The sequence below is a fragment of the Chroicocephalus ridibundus genome, chromosome 14 (assembly GCF_963924245.1).
Source record: "Chroicocephalus ridibundus chromosome 14, bChrRid1.1, whole genome shotgun sequence".
NCBI lineage: Eukaryota > Metazoa > Chordata > Aves > Charadriiformes > Laridae > Chroicocephalus > Chroicocephalus ridibundus.
Genome location: NC_086297.1, coordinates 4534826 through 4553638, shown reverse-complemented (window position 1 = coordinate 4553638; position 18813 = coordinate 4534826). Strand labels below are relative to the sequence as shown.

The 18813-nt window shown below is 67.7% G+C and overlaps 3 protein-coding genes across 5 annotated transcripts; 2 read left to right on the top strand and 1 right to left on the bottom strand.

The window, feature by feature from the left end:
• Positions 1 to 245: 245 nt before the first annotated feature.
• Positions 246 to 4539, bottom strand: CANT1 (calcium activated nucleotidase 1). 2 transcript variants are annotated; one of them, XM_063351759.1, is made up of 4 exons: positions 3629 to 3746; positions 2115 to 2754; positions 1737 to 1940; positions 246 to 1306 (listed from the first exon to the last, which is right to left on the bottom strand). In XM_063351759.1, the coding sequence occupies exons 2-4, from the start codon at positions 2731 to 2733 to the stop codon at positions 936 to 938; spliced, it is 1194 nt and encodes a 397-aa protein (XP_063207829.1). In that variant the 5' UTR covers positions 2734 to 2754; positions 3629 to 3746; the 3' UTR covers positions 246 to 935. The 2 variants fall into 2 exon arrangements, with proteins under 2 accessions (XP_063207829.1, XP_063207828.1); XM_063351758.1 differs by lacking the exon at positions 3629 to 3746 and adding an exon at positions 4404 to 4539 and having other exon boundaries at positions 247 to 1306.
• Positions 4540 to 4648: 109 nt separating this feature from the next.
• Positions 4649 to 11027, top strand: C1QTNF1 (C1q and TNF related 1). Its single transcript, XM_063351793.1, has 4 exons — positions 4649 to 5473; positions 8688 to 8850; positions 8970 to 9115; positions 9563 to 11027. Exons 2-4 carry the CDS (start codon positions 8702 to 8704, stop codon positions 10111 to 10113), a joined length of 846 nt encoding a protein of 281 aa, XP_063207863.1. The 5' UTR covers positions 4649 to 5473; positions 8688 to 8701; the 3' UTR covers positions 10114 to 11027.
• A 1226-nt stretch (positions 11028 to 12253) lies between these two features.
• ENGASE (endo-beta-N-acetylglucosaminidase) lies at positions 12254 to 18762 on the top strand. 2 transcript variants are annotated; one of them, XM_063351742.1, is made up of 14 exons: positions 12254 to 12471; positions 12605 to 12681; positions 13036 to 13237; positions 14438 to 14586; positions 14703 to 14860; positions 14976 to 15124; positions 15281 to 15446; positions 15821 to 15924; positions 16114 to 16222; positions 16337 to 16509; positions 16730 to 16884; positions 16984 to 17086; positions 17179 to 17293; positions 17412 to 18762. In XM_063351742.1, the coding sequence occupies exons 1-14, from the start codon at positions 12365 to 12367 to the stop codon at positions 17814 to 17816; spliced, it is 2172 nt and encodes a 723-aa protein (XP_063207812.1). In that variant the 5' UTR covers positions 12254 to 12364; the 3' UTR covers positions 17817 to 18762. The 2 variants fall into 2 exon arrangements, with proteins under 2 accessions (XP_063207812.1, XP_063207813.1); XM_063351743.1 differs by lacking the exon at positions 15821 to 15924 and having other exon boundaries at positions 16746 to 16884.
• The last annotated feature ends 51 nt before the right edge of the window (positions 18763 to 18813 follow it).

Genomic DNA, 18813 nt, shown 5'->3' with positions numbered 1-18813 from the left:
CCTGGAGATGCGGGCACAGGGACACCCCCACAACTGCCTCCCACATGAGACTTTCCCCAGAAAACAGTGCCCAGGGCTGCCATCACCCCGGCCATCACCTCACCCAGCTTACAAGAAAAGGGAAGGAAAACCAGCTGCTGGGGAAACAGCTTGATGAAATCCCCCATGGTACGTCATGGCTGGCCCTTGCCTGCGACACCCCGCTGTGGCCCCGTCCCCCCAAGTCACCCTGACCTCAGGAGAGTCATGAATGGGGCAGGATCCAGCCAATTGTGCTCTCAAGGATGCTCCTCCACACAGGGATGCCCTTCCCCGTGTCTCTGGTGTATTCCCAGTCAGGTGCTGGGGACATGGAGAGGAAGGAGGGTGGCCTCAGGACAGGCTGCCAGCACGGCTGGGTGCCAGGGCCCGGGTCAGACTCGCTCCCCCAGGCACTGGGACAGTCCCGGTGCTCCAGCTGGACACCCCCTCCTCCACCCGGAAGCACCGCAGCATGGCAGGATGTAAGGCAGAGCAGCGGAGCTGGGGCTCAGGCTCCTCTGTGCTTGCAAACCCAGAGCCCAGATGTCACCAGAGCCACCGACTCACCGCAGAGGGTTTCTGTTGCAATTAGGGGCTGGCCGCTAACGGCTGCGGCGTGGGGCCTGCCTGGGGAACCGGCGCATGGGAACTTCGCCATCTGACTCCTGGGCTGGGGCTCGCAGCGCCCTGTGGTGGCAGTCCCTTGCCACCAGGTGCCACTGCCGAAACACTCGCACCACGCCTGCTGGAGCAGAGCCAACGCTTTACAGGAGACGCCAAGGCCAACTACAGAGCTGGGAGCGCTGCCCAGCATCCCCCGGCCCAGCCCGGGGCGAGCGCCCGGCCAGGAGCTGGCAAGGCCTGCCCAGCGCCCTGCGGCCTCCCTCGCCCCTCAGGTCCAGTGCAAAAGTCGCTTAAATAAACTCAATGCCCTCGTATTTCACACTCCCGATCTTGGTCTCGGGTAGGAGGAAGCGTCCATCCAGCGTGAAGGCCATGATGTAGCTGGCGATCTTGCCATTATCCTCTTCTGATTTCAGCGCCACGATGATCTGGTCGTCTGTGTCCGGGATGAATTTGAAGGATGAGAAGCCGTGGGTGGGGATGACCTCGCCCACGCGTCCCACCGTCACATCCCCGAAGTCCTGGGTGGAGCTCAGCAGCAGGTTGGTGCCTCGCCGCTCGTCCGCCTTCTCGTTGTAACGCTCGTGGCTGGCGCGGCGCGGCAGGAAGAACCAGCGCTGCAGGGTGTCGCTCCAGCAGGCCGACTCGTGGATCAGGTAACCTGCGGCAGGGAATGGTGTCTGACGGCACGGGGCAAACGGCTGGGGCAGGACCCTTCCCCGCTCCAAAAGACACCGCAGCCAGGGAGGTTGCAGCCTCGCGCAGGCAACCGCTGTGAACATTTCCACCTCCTCCTGCCCCACTGCCCGTGCAGCAGCCCCCGAGTCCCTCCCAGAGCTGGGCAGGGGCACCCCAGCACAGCCTCCTCTGCCCGGGGGCCTGGCTGCTGGCACAGCGCCGGCTGAGCCACCCTCCAGCTGCTCATGGCACACACAGGGGAGGAAACCAGCCAGGGCCAGGGGGAGGTCTCTGGCCTCCAGCATCCTTTAAATCTCACACCAATCCCAGTATCTATGGGGAGGGAGACCTTAGCCCTGGAGCCCGCAGAGGGTGTGGGACACGGGGTGGCAGGAGGGAACCTTGCTCAGTACCTGGGGGTCGGATCCCCGCCGCAGCCCTCAGCGCGTCGTAGTTCGCCACCCAGTTCTCATGGTCCATGTCGCCCTTGTAGCCGATGACCTTCACCCACTCGGGGTTCTGGTTCACCACCTCCCCTGTCGTTGTGGTCCACTCCTTGCCCAGTCCCCCCACGTAGAGGTGCTCGTCCTTCACCGCGAGCCACTCCGCCTTGAAGCCTGCAGTGGAGAGAACAGCATGAGCTGGGGCTCGGCCAGCACAGGGACATCAGACTGGCCCCCATCCCAGCTGGGCTTACAGGGTCACAGAGAAGATGCATCCCACTCCCGCGAGCCACAAAGAACCAAGGGCTTCACTGCTCTGCGCCTGCAGGGCAGGACGGGGGAGCTCACCTTTCCCCACTGTGCCGTCCCCGTCCGGGAGGATCACCCAGGGCACCACCTTGTTGCCCTCAATCTGGTAGACCACTCCTGTCCGGTCATCCACGGTGTACAGCTTCCCATTGAAGACGACCAGCTCGGAGAGCTCCATGCCCCTGCCCTTCTCAGCCAGGTGGGACTGCAGCACGCTCTCGTCTTTGTCCCATTCCACCGTCACGCTGTCCCCGCTGTCCGACAGCACCAGGTAGCCCTTCTTCAGGTAACTGAACCAGGTGTGCTCCTCAGAGCCCCGGGACTGCGTGTCCAGGTCTGCGATGACTCCGATGCGGTAGCGCACGCCATCGGGGTTTCTCTGGGGTGGGGACAGCGGGTAGGTGTCATTGTAGCGGTCCCCTGCCTGCAGGCTGAGCCGCCAGTTGCGAGGATTCGGCGGGACGGGCCGTGCCGGGGAGGACCGGTGCAGGCAGAAGAGCAGCAGCACAAACCCCACGCAGGCTGACGACAGCACGATGGCCTTCCAGCGCAGTCGGAAGCGGGGGTCAGCACCCTTGGTCATGGACGCAAGGACAGGCAGACCACCCACGCTGATCCGGAGGGGGCTCATAGACTCATGGCAGGGCGGGACGCGCATCAGACCGGGGGCGAGGAGAACCTGGTGGAAGGAGGGGAGGAAGCAGGTCAGCAAGCTGGAGCCTGGCGCTGCACTGAGCCACGAGGGAGAGGCGAGGAGCCCCATCCCCTCTCCTGCAGCAGCACAAGATGCTGTTGCCTCACCCAGGGGAGGGGGCTTCTTTGCTGCTGGAGCAACTCTCAGACCCTTCTCACCCCCCCTCTGCTCTCCCAGGCCACAACAAGCCCCGGCACACTGGCAGGCATGCATGACCTGCTCAGCACCTCTACCTGCTGACCGCAGCACCCCAGGCAGGGAGCCGAGGCACCCCTGCCCGAGGCGAGCCCTGGGGACCCACGTCGGGGTGTCCTGCTGAGCAGTGTCCCCGCACAGCCCCAGGGAAGAAGAGGATTCCTGTCCGGCGGTGAGGATGATTCTTGCTGCCCCCGGAGCGGCCGGCTGGGCAGATCCAGCTCCCGCGGTCCCCAGGAACTGGCCCCACTGGCGAGCGGTGAGCGTGTCCCCAGGCCCCACAGGGACACGGTGAGACACGTGGCAGCTCCGCCCGAGCAGGATACCAACGCCTGAGCAGGAAGCGCAGCGCCCGGGTCCAAGGGACACACACCTTGACGTGCCCAGCCTTAAAGCCGCAGCAGCCCCCCCCACCCTTCTCAGGCCTGCCCATGGTCACAGCGTCTCCTCTGGGCAAGACACGGCTGTGGGGACCATCCGCCCACCTGGGCTGTGCCCACCCGCAGGGCCAGGGTGCCAGCAGCGCCTGTCCCTGCCACCTCCCTCTGTGTGGCCCAGGGGACGCGGCAGCTTCCCGGGCTCCTGCAGACGGGCACTCCAGGCTGCGCGGGGAGCAAGCAGCTCCTGGGGACTGGAAGCTGCCCCAGTGCCCCCCTGCTCTCACCTTGTGCCATGCAGCATGGAGCAAGGATACCCTGGGCAGGGCAGTGGGGACCCCAGCCACTGGTCCAGGGCTGTCCCCAAAGGGCCGGTCACTGGCCACGGTGGGGCCCCAGGCCTGGCGCTGGGCACGGACTGTGCCCCCCGCGGAGGCTGCGCCGCGGGGCTCTCAATGTGCCTTTCAGCAGCCCGAGTGCGAACAGAGGCTGCATTGAGCGTGGGGGGCCGAGCCCCGGGCAGGCGGGTGTGCTCCCGGGTTGGCGGGACGCGGGAGAGCCCCCGAGGGACGGCTGCTGGCCCCGGCGCCCCGCTGCGGCGGGGGATGGACCCCGCGGGGAGGGAGCAGCCCTCCGTCCTGCCGGGACCCCGGAGCATCGCCCGTGGCAGGGTCCCGGGGACCCCGCTCAGTGCACTGGCCCCCACTGCAGCTGAGGGATCCCAGCACCCCGCCCTGGGCACGGTGAGGGGGACCCCCGGCCCCCCCGGGCATGGACACGGGCGACCCCCGGCCCCGGGGACCCTCGAACTCCTTCCCCGACCGAGTTGCCGGGAAGGCGGCGCGCTGCCCGGCCTGAGCGGGGCCTTGAGGGCCCCCGGGACCCCCCGCCCGGGGGCACGGACCCGGTACTCCCGCCCGAACAGGGGTCTCGGGGCCTGCCGTGCTCCCGCCCCAGCCCGGCGGGAACCCCCGTGCTGCGGGCCGAGCCGGGCCCGGCCTCTGAGCCCCACGGCGACGCCCGGCCCCCGCGCCCGCCCGGGCCCCCGCCGTCCCCGCTCACCGCCCAAGCGCCGCCGCCCGCCTCCCCCGCCGCCGCGCGCAGCTGCCGCCGCCGCCGCCTCCGCCTACAGCTCCCGGCAGCCCCCGCGCGCCGCCACGGCAGCCGACAGCGGCCAAATCACGGCGGCGGGCGCGAGAACTACAACTCCCGGCAGCCCTCGCGCGCCACCACCGCCCCGCCCGCCGCGCCGCGCCGCGGGGACTGCTGGGGGCTGCAGTCCGCCCCGCGGCCTGCCCCGCGCCCTGGCCGGCCCGGCCAGCCCGGAGCCCCGCGCCCGGGCGGGTGGAACCCCGCCACGGCGCAGGCCGCGGTGCGGGGGGCGAGCCGGCCCTGGGGGTGGTGTCTGCTGCGGCCCAGCCCCCGGTGGGCCCAGCCCGGCGGGCACGACCCCGGTGCAGCCCCCGGTGCATCCCCCCCGGTGCAGGCCGGCCCCTGCCCACGGCTCCTTCTGCCACGCCAGCGCTGCGGGGACGCGCCCCGTGTCCCCCCGCTACTTAGGGTGCGGGGACGGGCCCTGCTCAGCGCTGCGGGGACGCGTGTGCGTGTCTGGCTGCCGGCGCCCGGCCCGGCCCAGGTCGGGGTTGGGCAGGCTCCGTTGTCCCCGGGGCTGGGGAGCGGCCGGTGGCCCTCCCGGCGTGGGGCAGGGTCCTGCCCCCCAGCACAGCTGCGGCCGCCGGGGTCCCAGCCCCACGCGCCGGCTCTGGCATCTGGAGGCGCTTCCCAGCACGTGCCGCCCCCGCTCCCTGACCTCGGGCCAGCGCCCGCCATGGCCGCGGGCCCGGTGCTGGCAGGCGTCGGGAGCACACATGGTTAACGGCGGCCGCCCGCGCCGCTGGGCTCACATCTGGCAGTGGGAGGGCTGCGCGCCTCGTCCCGCTCCTCCGCTGCCTCCTTTACTTTCTAGAAAGTGCGTTTCCGCCCGGGGCCGCGGGAGCGGAGGAGGCTGTTGGAGCGGGAGGCAGCCGATCGCAGCGGGCAGGCTCTGCCCCGAGGCCGGGGCTGGCGGGGAGCAGCGGGGGATGCTCTAGGGAAGGAAAGGCATCGCCAGGAGGGAGCAGCCCTGCCCGGAGGTAGGTGGGTGGCGAGTTTGGGGGGACCCTGCAGGCCTGGGGTCCAGCACCCGGGAGCTGCATCTTGTTGCGTACTCGCCCGCGGGTGCTGCTTGCGGTGGGTGCTGCCCGCGGTGGGTGCTGCGGAATCGGTGCAGACTCACCCAGGATGGTGGGTGTCCCGGGGCATGTCCAGCGAGGGAGACCCGTCCCTCCCCCTGCGCCGGTCAGCGGGGTGAGGACCCTGCCCTGGCTGCGGTGGGGACCGCAGGGCTGAGCCTTACCGTCCTCTGAGGGCACGGCCCGACCCGCAGCAGCTCCGGGAGGGCAGGGTGGGAGAGGGTTACAGCTGGAGCCTGCAGCACACGCTCGACCCTGCACAGATCCACCGCGCCCCCCCCCAGCCCTGCCCAAAAAGCCAGTCCCCATGAGCACGTCAAACCCAGGGCTGGGCCACCCCTGGGCATGTCTGTGGGGGACACGGTGGCTCCTGGGGTCCCCAGCACAACTCACTGGTCCTGCCGGGTGCTGCAGGAGCTGGAGGGCTGCGACCTCCCTGTCGGTCCTGCACCGTGGCTGCCCCACGCAGCTCCCACCCTGCTGCCCGCCAGGTCTGGGCTGCGCCAGGGGCAAAAACAGCTCCAACACCATCCGAGCTGCTGCAGCAAAAGGCGGGGGGGAGCCGTCCCACCAGCATGTCCCTGGGCGCCAGAGGCATCCCAGCTCTGGCTGCTGCAGCTTGGGGAGGGCTGTATCCACCACCATGAGTGGGGAGGACGAGGTAGGCATGCAGGTCCTGCTGCCCCCACACTGCCCCACTGCTCTGAGTGTCCTTTCCCCCCCCACCCCCGGATTTGGTCTTGATTCATCCTGGTCTTTATCACTGCCTGGAATGTATTTCAGGATGTTTTGACTTGCAGTCTCAAGGCTTTAGCAGCCACTGAATTTAAATCTCCAAATTGCTCCTGGAGAGCATCCAGCCCCGACAGGAAAAACAGCGTCCCTTCAGCAGGACTGTATATGTCCGTATGTAAGCGGGCACCTCCCACCCGGCATGCCCCCAGGGCGCAGGGGGAGACATGCGCTCAGAGACACACTTGCCTCCGTTTCCAACCCTATGACAGCCTGGGAAACACACTGCCTTTCTCAGTGGGAATTTCCTGGTGAAGGCTTTCTTCTCCTGGTGGAGCAGTTCCCTGTGAAGCTGCGTTTTCCCCAGGGCTGAGCCTACTGCAGGTCCCAGGGGAATGCCTGGTTTGTTGATCCCAGAGCTGAGGGAAAGCCACAGGCTTCCCAAAACCCCAGCGGGCTACGTGCCGTGCTCACTGGCATGCGGTTGGCACAGCTGGAGGCCAAGCAGGGGGAAGAGAGCCAGGGACAAAGCTCCCTGGGATGATATCTTCTCACAAGCCCCTGGCTGGCCTCCTCCATGCCCCTCTATCCGTGGATCTGCTTCTCCCCTGCCCGTGGAGCTGAGCACGGGCAGGCAGCAGGCCAGGGTGCAGGCAAGGAGGATGCGGCGCCAGGCTGCCGGCATGCAGTGCCCACAGCCCTGCCTCTCCCCACACCCGGCAGTGCCAACGGGACGAGATAATGTGGCAAGAGGCGGGGGGGGACGACACACACACACAGGCACCCGGGAAGTGCATGAGGGGACAGGCCCTTTGCAGAGGGTGTGAGCAGTGGGAAAGCCCTTTGGAGCCTTTCCCCCCCCATCCCTCCGCCCCTTCCCAGCTCCAGCAAATGTGACTCATAAGCCAGGCATCCATCCTGGCCTCGAACACCCTCCGAACCCGCTGCCGGAGCACGCCTGCCCGGTCCTGGACCCCACCAGCCCCCACGCTTGGGGACAACGGGAAGAGCCTGGTGATCACTGACTGGGGACCTAGAGAGCAGGCGTTCACCAAAACAACAGGATTCTGCTCCAGAATCCTTCCCCATGGCCCCACCCCCGGGACAGGGGAGGGTGCTGCGTGGGGCCCTTTGCCTGCTGGGGCAGGAGCTGCAGGACGCCGGCAGAGCCCGTGGGGCACAGCCCCACACCCCTTTGGGGAGCAGCCTGCCCCATCCCGGCGCTGCAAGGTGTGGGACAGGGCGGCCCACGCTCACAGCCCTGCGCTGTGCCCCGTGTCATGCTCCGGTACCACCTCAGACCCTGCTGCTGTGCGATGCCGGGTGGCTGGGCAGTGCCACATGCGTGTTTGGCCGTGGCTGTCCTGGTGCCTCGGGGACGCAGGGTGAGGTGTTGTGTGCCCGGCCCCACACCTCGAGCGGATACGGCTGCGATAAAGCAGGGAAGGGCAGCGGAGCTGCCCAGGTTGGGCCATGGTACCACCAGCTACCGCAAATATTAGCTTTGGCCCCACGCAGGATGTGGGCTCCCAGGAAGGTTTCTCCCCATGGCGGCTGGCTCCCAGCTGGGGCTGCCAGCCCCCATCTCTGGAGAGGCTGGTCTTGACTCCTCGCAGACCCTCAGACGAAGGCCTGGGCAGAGGGGTGGGGGCCGAGGGCTGGCAGCTCCTGAGGCACAGGAGCCCCTTTCATGGGGTCTATGCTGACGGCATCCCAGCATCCTTGCACGCTCCAGGGAAGGAGCGGGGCTGCAGACACCCCCTGCCCCGGGCAGGGCTGGGGTCCCCCATAGCAGGCAGGTCTGCACCCTGGCATTTGCCCCACAGCGTTCGGAACTGCTTGTGCTTTTCCCAGGTGCTGACACCCCGAACTGCTGCTCTTGGGCATCCGTGGGAGGCAGCTGGAGCTGGCCTGAGCAGGAGCAGCAGCGCTTGGACAGCCAGCCGGGCACTGCTGCTCCTCTCCACCCCAGGGTTCCCAGAATAACCCCTGCTTCCGTGCATGCAAGGGCTCCGGGGGCTGCACGGCCCCTGCTCCCAGCTTGTTGCTGAGCCCAGAGCCCCAGCACTGCCCCAGACATGGGTCTCCCCAGGTGTTCACTGCAGTGTCACCGAGACACATGGCCGAGCTAAAAGCAGCTATTTAGGTACAGATGGTCCCTGCAGCTGGAAGAGATGTGTGTGCCCACGCTGCGGGCTCTGCTGGGGAAGGGCTGCTGCAAGAGCAGCCTTTTGTGGCTGGAAGCGCAGCTGTGCCCTGCCCGGGGCTGCCTGGTGCAGCAGGTCCTGTCTGTGGGACAGTGCAGGGCACGGCAGGGCGTCTCTGCAGCTCCTGGCTCTGCCAGCCCTCGCTGTCCCCCTCAGCCATCCCTGGCATCTCACAGGGCACTGCCACAGCATGGAGGGGCTTTGGGCGCTCGGTGTCCTGCTGCTCTCCTGCCTGCTGCTGCCCTCGCCCGCAGTGAGCCAGACCAGCCCCAGCCCTGACCCCGACCGGCGTTTGCGGAGGGACCCTGAGGAGGCACCGTCCCAGCACCACGCTGCCAGGTGAGGGGACCCCGGGGCCGGGGCATTTCACAGCAGGGGCTGGGACAGCCCTGGCACCGCGAAGGGCCCCGGCCCCCACCCGTAGCTCCCTGTTGCGCTTTGCTTTCTGCCCTCCCCAGGGCCACATGGGAGCAGAAGCCCAGCAGTGCCCAGGAGGGGCTGCCCCCCCGGCCCCGCTGCGTCCGCTGCTGTGAGCCGCCCGACCAGCGCTTCTCCTACCCCCAGTACCAGCCCCTGCCTCAGATCAACATGACCATCCTCAAAGGTGAGGGCTGGTGAGACCCCGCGCTGCGACACTGCCCGTGGCTGAACCTGCAGTCTGGGCACCCCGAGCCGCCGGGCACCATCAGCCTGGCTGGTCCACCAGCATCACCCTGGGGCCAGCACGAAGCTGGGCTCCTAGTGCCGGCTCTTTGGGGTGCCAGTGTCGCACAAGCTGGGAGTGAGAAGCTGGGGCTGGTGCCTGTGGTCCAGCGCCTTGCACAGGCAGAGGGGCAGTGGGCAGGGGACACTCTGGGGCATGAGCTAGTCCTGCTCTGGTGGCCTCTGGGCAGCAGCTTTGGAGGCAGCATCGGAGCCCAGGGAGGGGGCAGGGGCTGTGGGGGTCCCTGCTGTCTCCATCCCTTTCTGTTGGGCAAAGGGGCTTCCAGGGCACTGGGGTTAGAGATGGCACCCGCCTCTGATAGCGCAACTGGCCTCTTGCTTTGCCCAGGCGAGAAGGGGGACCGTGGTGAGCGTGGCATGCAGGGCAAGTACGGCAAGACCGGGGTGGCCGGCAGCAGGGGCCACGCGGGACCCAAGGGACAGAAGGGCAGCGTGGGCGCCCCGGGGGAGCGCTGCAAGAGCCACTACGCTGCCTTCTCGGTGGGCCGCAAGAAACCCCTGCACAGCAACGACTACTACCAGACCCTCATCTTCGACACGGAGTTTGTCAACCTCTACGACCACTTCAACATGTTCACGGGCAAGTTTTACTGCTACGTCCCCGGGATCTACTACTTCAGCCTCAACGTGCACACCTGGAACCAGAAGGAGACATACCTGCACATCATGCGCAACGGGGCAGAGGTGGTGATTCTCTACGCCCAGGTGAGCGACCGCAGCATCATGCAGAGCCAGAGCGTCATGCTGGAGCTGCAGGAGCAGGACGAGGTCTGGGTGCGGCTCTACAAGGGCGAGCGTGAGAACGCCATCTTCAGCGATGAGTACGACACCTACATCACCTTCAGCGGCCACCTCATCAAGTACAGCGGGGACCCCTGAGTGCCTGCTCCCCTCCCCTGGGGCGGGTGTCCGAGGAGCTGCTGCCGCCCCCTCGCCCAGGGCATGCCACCTGCCATTAAGCTGTTAGCCCTGCTACGTGCCACCACCCCCAGCAGCTGCGCGACTGTGTGATTAACCCCAGCCCCAGCTCCTCAACACCGATCGGATGCACCGGGAGGAGCCGAAGCCATTTCCAGCCTCTGCTGCATTTGTGACCCGGGCAGCAGCCACTCGCCTGGGGCGGGCAGGGAGCTCACCCCCACCCGCGACTGCTCCAGAGCTGGGTTTGCTGGGCACCAGGTGTTTGTGGTGCTGGCTGTGAGCTGGCACCGGCTGAATGGGCTTGATGGCCAGTGCCCTGGTGCGAGGCAGCACAGACACGTGCGCCGTGTTCCTCCCTTGCCCCTCTCACACCACGACATGCTCTGCAGGCTCTTTCTCCTGGAAGAGGGCACAGGATGCTCAGCACCCAGCAGGAAAGGCAATAAAACCACTAAAGGCCCCTCTTTCCTTCTGTGGAGCTGGGTCCCAACGGTGCGGATGTTGCAGCATGTCACTGGGTACCTGCTGGGCTGACACTTCCCCCAGCGCTCCTGCAAGGGAGCGGATTGCATCAGTTCCCCTCTGCAAGTTCCCGTCCCTGTCCCCTCTGTAAGTCCCCACCACCGTTTTCCCCCACCCTCCGCAGCCTCTGCTCGGTGCCGACACTGCCGAGGAGGGGGCTGGCTCCCCACCGGCAGCCCTGGGCACGGGGTCTTTGGCCTCAGTCGCTTCCTCTTCAGTTAGATTATCTGCTGGCCAGGCTTTGTATTTATGTAGAGGCAATAGCAGAGCAGGGCCCCGGGCAGCATGCTGCCCCCCAGCTCTCTGTACAGCTTGTCACTACATTAAACACCCCACGACTGCGAGTCCTACTCACACTTCCAGTGGTTCCTCTTGCTTTGTGTGTGCACGGAGGCTCCGGGCAGCTCAGGGCAGGTTCTGGCTCCCACAGAGCCATGGGCTGGCATCGTGCTGCCGAGTGGTAGTGGAAGGGGCGGACAGATGGTCCCCAGAGAGCCAGGGAGACTGAGCGGCTCTGCAAGAGCTGGAAGCTGAGGGCAATAACAGACCCATCAGCTGGCAAGCAGGGCAGGCTGGGGGCCGGGTTTACCAAGAGCCTGGATCATCTGGCAGGTCCACGGTGATGAGGCAGGACCGAGGTCAAGCTGGGAATCTGGTGGGTTGGGGTCCAGCAGGTGGGTCCATGTCTGGGCAGGGCTGGAGACCAGCATCTCCCCCAGCACAGCAGGGAAGGAAGGGAGGGCTCAGGGCTGAGCTTAAATAGAGCCCCAGCCCCACAGGTGGGGGCCCAGGTGAGGCTGGTCAGAGCTGTCTAGGGCTGGTAGTGCCCCCAGGGCCCCTGCACTGCTGTCCCCACAGGGCTGGCCCCAGGGACGCTGCAGGAGAGATGGAGGCAGATGCACAGCAGGGCCTGTCCTGGGACACACGTCCTGTCCTGGGACACATGTCCCATCCCAGGACACATGTCCCATCCCAGGACACATGGTCTGCCCCAGGACATGTGGCCCCATCCTAGGGCATGTCCCATCCTGGGACACATGGTCCCGTCCCAGGACACATGGTGCATCCCAGGACATGTGGCACTGTCCCAGGACACACAGCCCGCTTCAGGACACATGTCCCATCCTGGGATACACGTCCCCATCCTGGGACACATGGTCCCATTCCAGGACACACGGTGCATCCTGGGGCACGTGGCCCCATCCCAGGACACGCAGCCCATCCCAGGACACATGTCCTATCCTGGGATACACGTCCCCATCCTGGGATACATGTCCCCATCCCGAGACATATGTTGCTGTCCCGGGACATGCAGCCCATGTCAGGACACATGTCCCACCGCGGGACACATGGTCCCGTCCCAGGACACACGGTGCATCCCGGGACACGTGGCCCCGTCCCGGGACATGCAGCCCGTCCCGGGACACACGTCCCATCCATGGGACACGCGTCCCCATCCCGGGACACACATCCCGGCCCAGGAGACGCGGCCCATCCCGCTCCGCCCGGCGCAGGCGGTCCGGGCGCGGGGGGCGGTGCGGGCGCGGGGGGCGGTGCGGTGCGCGGCCGGGGGCGGTGCGGGGCCGGGGCGGGCGCGGGCGGAGCTCTGCGGGCCGCGCCCCCGGCAGAGCCGGGCCAGGCCGCGGCCGGCGCCGCCGTCAGTGCGGGCAGCGGCGGCGGCAGCGCCATGGCGGAGGCGCAGGAGGGGTCCGGGCGGCGCGGGAAGAGGGCCGAGGTCGGGGCGGAGGAGCCGGCGGAGGCGGAGGCGGAGCGGCCCGGCCGGCGGCGGCGGAGGTGGGCGTCGGGCCGGGCTCGGGGCCGGGCTCGGGGCTCTGCGGGCCGGGCGAGCGCTGGCCGCGGTGCTGGCCCGTCCCGTCCCGGCTGCGGGTGCCCCGGGCGGCCCGGCCCTCACCCCCCTCCCGGTCAGTTTCCAGCCGGCGGCGGAGCCCCGGGGAACCACCGTCCTGCACGACACCATCAGCGCCCGCCCGCAGCCCCTGCCAGGTGAGACACCACCGGGAGGGCGCCCGCCGCGCCCCGGCGTCCCCACCGCCACAGGGATGGTGCCAAGGTGCATGGGCAGCACTCCCCGCTGACCCCGTGCCCCGTCTCCCCGCTGACCCTGTCCGCCATCTCCCCATCTCCCTGCTGACCCCGTGCCCCGTCTCCCTGCTGACCCCATGCTCCATCTCCCTGCTGACCCTGTCCTCCATCTCGCCGTCTCCCCGCTGACCCCGTGCCCCATCTCCCCGCTGACCCCGTGCCCCATCTCCCCGCTGACCCCGTGCCCCGTCTCCCCGCTGACCCCGTGTCCCATCTCCCCGCTGACCCTGTTCCCTGTCTCCCCACCTGCCCCAGCGAGGCACTTCGACACCAGGACGACCGAGCCCATCAGCTTCTTCTTGTCCGGCCTGGAGGAGCTGCTGGCCTGGCAGCCCGACGGCAACGACGACTTCAACATCTCCGCCGTGCCGCTGGCGAAGCGCCAGCCCCCGCTCCACAGCAGGAGGCCCCGGACATTGGTGTGCCATGACATGCGCGGCGGATACCTGGAGGACAGGTACGTGCTGGGCGGAGAGGAGATGCAGCAGCGGGGCTCAGCACCTCAAACCTCTTCTACTTCTGCTTGATTTGTTTCCTGATGCTTGGCCGCAGACGGGCAGGGATCTGCAGCGGTGGCCCTCGGGGGTCCGTATTGGGACCAGTACTGTTTAATGTCTTCATCAATGACACAGACAGTGGGATCGAGTGCACCCTCAGCAAGTTTGTGGATGACACCAAGCTGAGTGGTGCGGTTGACACACCTGAGGGACAGGATGCCACCCAGAGGGACCCGGATGGGCTGGAGAAGTGAGAACCCTCATGAGGTTCAACAAGGCCAAGTTCAGGGTCCTGCACCTGGTTCGGGGCAGCCCCCAGTATCGTCACAGGCTGGGAATGGAGGGATGGAGAGCAGCCCTGCTGAGGAGGACTCGGGGGTACTGGTGGATGAAAAGCTGGCCATGATCTGGCAATGTGCTCTGGCAGCCCAGAGAGCCCCTGCATCCCGTGCTGCATCCCCAGCAGTGGGGGCAGCAGGGCGAGGCGGGGGATTCTGCCCCTCTGCTCCACTCTGGGGCGACCCCCCCACAGTGCTGCCTCCAGCTCTGGGGCACCAACAGCAGAAGGACACGGAGCTGTTGGAGCGGGGCCAGAGGAGGCCCCGGAGATGCTGGGAGGGCTGGAGCCCCTCTGCTGGGAGGACAGGCTGAGAGAGCTGGGGGGGTTCAGCCTGGAGAAGAGGAGGCTCCGGGGAGACGTTATTGCAGCCTTTCAGTACCTCAAGGGGCTCCAGGAAAGATGGGGACAGACTTTTTAGCAGGGCTTGCTGCGATGGGGTAATGGCTTTAAACTAAAAGAGGAGAGATTCAGACTAGATATAAGAAAGAAATTTTTTTATGCTGAGCGTGCTGAGCCCCTGGCCCAGGTTGCCCAGAGAGGTGGTGGCTGCCCTATCCCTGGAAAAATCAGGTCATGTTGGGTGAGGCTCTGAGCAATCTGATCGAGTTGAAGATGTCCCTGCTCGTGGCAGGGGGTTGGACTGGATGACCTTTGAATGTCTTTTCCCACCCAAACTATTCTGTGATTCCATGATTCCATGGCTCAGTGCCACCGCTCTGCCCAGGTCCGTGGGGTGTGAGTCAGGCTCCAGCCCAGCCCCGCAGCGTCCGCCGGCGTCCTTCCCGTGTTGCTCAACCTTCTTCCCTTTCTGCTGCTGCAGGTTCATCCAGGGCTCAGCCACACGCAACCCCTACGTCTTCTACCACTGGCGGTACATCGACATCTTCGTCTACTTCAGCCACCACACCGTCACCATCCCGCCCGTGTGCTGGACCAACGCGGCGCACAGGAACGGCGTCCCCGTGCTGGGTGAGGGCAGGGCGGGCGGCAGGGCTGGCGGCTGCAGGACCAGGCCCGGGGGAGCCCCACGCCCGCAGTGGGTTTGCCGGGGCGCGTGGCCGACGCTGCTCTCGCTGTGTCCCCAGGCACATTCATCACGGAGTGGACGGACGGGGAGAAGCTGTGCGAGGCGTTCCTGGCTGGCGGGGCGGAGGCGTACCGCGCCGTGGGCAAGCAGCTGGCCCGCATCGCCCAGCACTACCGCTTCGATGGCTGGCTGGTCAACATCGAGAACACGCTGAGCGTGAGCCACGGTCGCGCCCTGCCCTCCACCCTGCCTCCTGCCCTGCCCTCGCGCTGCTGTGGCGCGGGGCCCCTCGCCTGCCCCGTGTAACCTCCCCTCCGCTCTCTCCTGCCAGGCGGCGGCGGTGGGCAACCTGCCCCCCTTCCTGCGGCACTTGACGGCGCAGGTGCACAGCGCCGTGCCGGGGGGGCTGGTCATCTGGTACGATAGTGTCCTGCGGAACGGCGCGCTGAGATGGCAGAACGAGCTGACTGAGGAGAATAGGTGAGGCCCAGGCAAAACCAGCCCCGAGTTGGGGGCGTGAGCCCACCCCAAACCCAGCGCCTGGGGTTGGTCAGGTATGGCCTGCGCAGCCCTCGGTGGGGTGAGCTGCAGGGACAGCCGCAGCGTCCGCCCTGCCACCCTGACCCTCATCCGCAGGGTGTTCTTCGACGCCTGCGATGGGCTGTTCACCAACTACAATTGGAAGCAGGAGCACCTGGAGCGCACGCGCGGGATGGCCGGGCCACGCCACACCGACGTCTATGTCGGTGTTGATGTCTTTGCCCGCGGCGACGTGATCGGTGGTGGCTTCGACACTGACAAGGTGGGTGTGCTGGGGCCGGGCCACAGTGGGACCCTGGGCCTCCCCCCAGGCACAGGGCTCTGAGCTTCCACTGATGGCTGTGCCGTGCCGTGCCATGCCGTGCCGTGCCATGCCGTGCCGTGCCATGCTGCTAACCTGGGGACGCAGCAGTGAGGAGTGGGGGAACCCGGAGCCACTGGGCTGTCAGCCGCGCATGGAGAAAGAGCTGGAGGATCCCGGTGCTGCAGTCCCTGGGGAGGGAGATGCCGCAGCGCGTCCCTGTGGTGTCGTCCTGCCCCACCACGGGGCCTGTGGGGTGTGGGGGAGTGGGGACAGGGCAGGTGACAAGGTGACTGCCTGGCCCAGCCCGCGATGCTCACCGCTCATCTCTGCAGTCCCTGCGCCTGATCCGCCAGCATGGCCTGTCCGCAGCCATCTTCGCTCCCGGCTGGGTCTACGAGCACCTGGGAGAGGAAAACTTCCTGCAGAACGAGAACAAGTGAGGGCGGCTTGGCGGGGTGGGGGCCGTGGGTCGGGAGGGGCGGCAGGACAGGGCTGCAGGGAGACCCTGGTTGCCCATCGGGACTGGGCTGGCCCTGCTCTGCCCCAGCCGGGGTGGTCCCCGATGCCGTGCCAGGGCAGCGGCCGTGTCAGGGGTCTCTGCTCAGACACCCGCCTTCTCCTCCAGGTTCTGGGCCTCGCTGGCCGAGTACCTGCCCACGCACAGCATCTGCACGCTGCCCCTCGCCACATCCTTCAGCCTGGGCATGGGCACCAGCAGGTTCCTGGCTGGGAAGGTGGGTGTGGGGCGACGGCTCGGCCCCGGCCGGGCAGGGGTGGGCTGGGCAGGGGTGTCCCCGCTCCCGGCCCCCCGCTAGGCTCAGCTCAGCTCAGCTCACCCCGTCCTGCAGGAGGAAGAGCCGGGGCCCTGGTACGACCTGAGCGCGCAGGAGATCCAGCCCTTCTACCCGGAGCGCGAGGGCAGGCTGAGCACCAGCTGCTGCCTGCAGGACGCCTGGTGCGGGGGCAGCTCCCTCAGGGTGCAGGGGACCATCCCGCCCGGCGAGGAGCACGTGGCCGTCCGGTGAGTCGGGGGAGAAGCCCCCTTGCCACCTCCTCAGGGCTGGGCTGGCACCGCGCCGGCACGGCCCACATGGCGCAGGCAGAGCTTTGCGGCCCCGCGGGCTCGTGGTGAGCGTGCCCGGGGCTCTGCCCGCACTGCCCAGCAGAACTAACCCGATGCATCTTCTCTTTCTCTCTTCTCTCTCTCTCTGTCTCTCTCTGGGTGGATTTGGGGTCATCAGCCTTTTCTCTTTGCAGATGCCGGCGCCCCCCAAGCTCTTCCTGACCCTGCTCTACAAGCTGGAGGGGCCGCACCCTGACGAGTTCGCGGTTGCGCTGGAGCTCACCACCTGGGACTCGGGTACCTGCCACGAGGGCAACGTCACCTCCCTGCCTGGTGAGGACCCTGCCCCTGTGCGCTCTGCAGCGAGCACCCGCTGCAAGCGCGGGACCAGCTCAGCCCCTCACCCTCACTGACCCCCGCTCCCTCTGGCAGAGCCCAATGGCCGGCACCACCCCCGGTTCCTCCCGGCACCGCCACCTGGCCTCGCCAAGCTGTTCGCCGTGTGCGACCGTGGCTCCAACGGCTGGACCAGCCGGTGAGTGCCCTGCCAGCACCCTGTGCCTGTGGGCAGGTGGGGGCACCCCAGGGCCGCCCGGCACCGTGTCCGCTCTGCCCCTTGCCTCTCAGGTGCTACGAGCTGGACCTGCAGGACTGCAGCCTGCGAGACCTCTCCCTGCTCGTGTCCCGCCACCAGCCCAGCCCGCGGGAGACGTCCTTCACCTGCCTCCTCGGGGAGGTCCGGGTGAGTGCGGCCGCTGCCGGCTGGGAGCCACCTGCCCCGGTGCTGCCCCACGCGGCCCCGTGCCGGGAGGGTGGGTGAGCACCCGCTGCTCTTGTCCCCAACGTGGTTCCCTCCGCAGGTGCTGGACGCGGCCAGCGTGGCGGCCTCCCCGCCGGAGGTGCAGAGCGTGTCGGCCTCGCAGCTCTGGTGGAAGGAGGGCCCCGAGGCGGAGCAGCTCTCGCTCAGCCTCACCCTGCGCTGGGTCTTCCCGCCCGGCCGCGCCGCCTGCTTCCGCGTCCTCAGCCTGGGCGCCCGCTGCCGCCGGGGCCAGACGTCGCCGCAGCTCCTGGGGCTGGCACACGCCTGCCTGTACCGTGCCGTGGGCCTGGTGGTGCCGCGGCCGGCGGCCGGGCAGTCCTGCCGGCTGGAGCTGCTGGTGGAACCGGTGCTGCGTGACCAGCTGCCCGTGGACCCCGAGCGCTGGGGGCGGCTGGTGTTGGTTTACTCCGACCCGGCCGGCAGCGCCAGCGGAGACGGGTATTAAAGGCGAGCGTGGCGCAGCCCTGCGTCCGTGTCTGCTCCGTGCTGGTGGGTGGGCTGCGGGCGGGGGGCACGGCAGAGCCGCTGCCAGCGGGGCTAAGAGGGTGGGTGCTGCATTTCCTCACCCTGGTTCAGCAGGTCCCTCTTTGCCCACCGCTGTCGCTGAGCGCAGCCCTCACCATGGGGGTCCACAGGGTGCTGGCCAGGGCCCTGCACCAGGGGCTGCCCAGGGACCCCCTGCGCCAGCTCCTGCAGCCCTCGCCACCTGCAAACTGTGCATGTCCAGGCTGGGGGTGCTTGCCCTGAGACCTGCCCCCCCGAACCCTGCACCCACCTTGGGGACCAGCCCGGCTCCGCTGTGGTGCTGAGCCCCGAGGAGCATCCCAGCGCCGGCAGCCGCTGCTCCCGTCCTCCACCACCCACCTCAGCACCGCCCGGCCCCGCTGCCCTCGCCCCTGGGCTGGCAGGACGCGGCAGTGCCCCGGCTGCCTCCCCTCCATATCTTATGCGGAGAAGGAGAGAAAATTTATAGCAGCAATTATTTTCTCACAGTCTGGTGAGCAAGCAATTAGGAGGCAGGGAGCAGGCGAGCGCACCGCGCAGCGGGGTCACCCAGCCCCAGCTCCCTCCCAGCGCCGGCCCCGGGCCCACAAACAATGCTGGCTCCCGGTCAGGAAAATTAATATGTCAGCAGTTAAGCTGCTGCTCCTCCGGTGGGGGACTCGCTCTGAAATGAATTATCTGACAGTTTGAAAAATGAAGGGCTTGGCACAGCCAGGGGAGGGCTCCTGCCGTGCTGGCACCCCATTACCTTGCCATGGCGAGGCCGGGGGCCGCGGCGGGACCCCCCTTCGCCTGCTGCCGGCTGCAGCCCCCTGCCCAGCGGCGTGCCGGGACGGCCAGACCCGCTGTGCCCATCGCCCCCGCGCCAGCATCCCAGTCAAAACCTGAGTCGCCCTGGTTGAAGAAAGAAATCTTTATTAATAATTTCAATAATAATA

Excerpts from the sequence above, each read along its gene's own strand:
- CANT1 (XM_063351758.1), bottom strand. The coding sequence starts at position 2,733 with ATGCGCGTCCCGCCCTGCCATGAGTCTATGAGCCCCCTCCGGATCAGC. Across the intron at positions 1,941-2,114 it reads GGACGGCACAGTGGGGAAAG|GCTTCAAGGCGGAGTGGCTC; the intron begins GTGAGCTCCCCC and ends TCTCCACTGCAG. Across the intron at positions 1,307-1,736 it reads GGCGGGGATCCGACCCCCAG|GTTACCTGATCCACGAGTCG; the intron begins GTACTGAGCAAG and ends TCCCTGCCGCAG.
- C1QTNF1 (XM_063351793.1), top strand. The coding sequence starts at position 8,702 with ATGGAGGGGCTTTGGGCGCTCGGTGTCCTGCTGCTCTCCTGCCTGCTG. Across the intron at positions 8,851-8,969 it reads TCCCAGCACCACGCTGCCAG|GGCCACATGGGAGCAGAAGC; the intron begins GTGAGGGGACCC and ends TGCCCTCCCCAG. Across the intron at positions 9,116-9,562 it reads CAACATGACCATCCTCAAAG|GCGAGAAGGGGGACCGTGGT; the intron begins GTGAGGGCTGGT and ends TGCTTTGCCCAG.
- ENGASE (XM_063351742.1), top strand. The coding sequence starts at position 12,365 with ATGGCGGAGGCGCAGGAGGGGTCCGGGCGGCGCGGGAAGAGGGCCGAG. Across the intron at positions 13,238-14,437 it reads GGCGGATACCTGGAGGACAG|GTTCATCCAGGGCTCAGCCA; the intron begins GTACGTGCTGGG and ends CTGCTGCTGCAG. Across the intron at positions 16,223-16,336 it reads GCAGGTTCCTGGCTGGGAAG|GAGGAAGAGCCGGGGCCCTG; the intron begins GTGGGTGTGGGG and ends CCCGTCCTGCAG.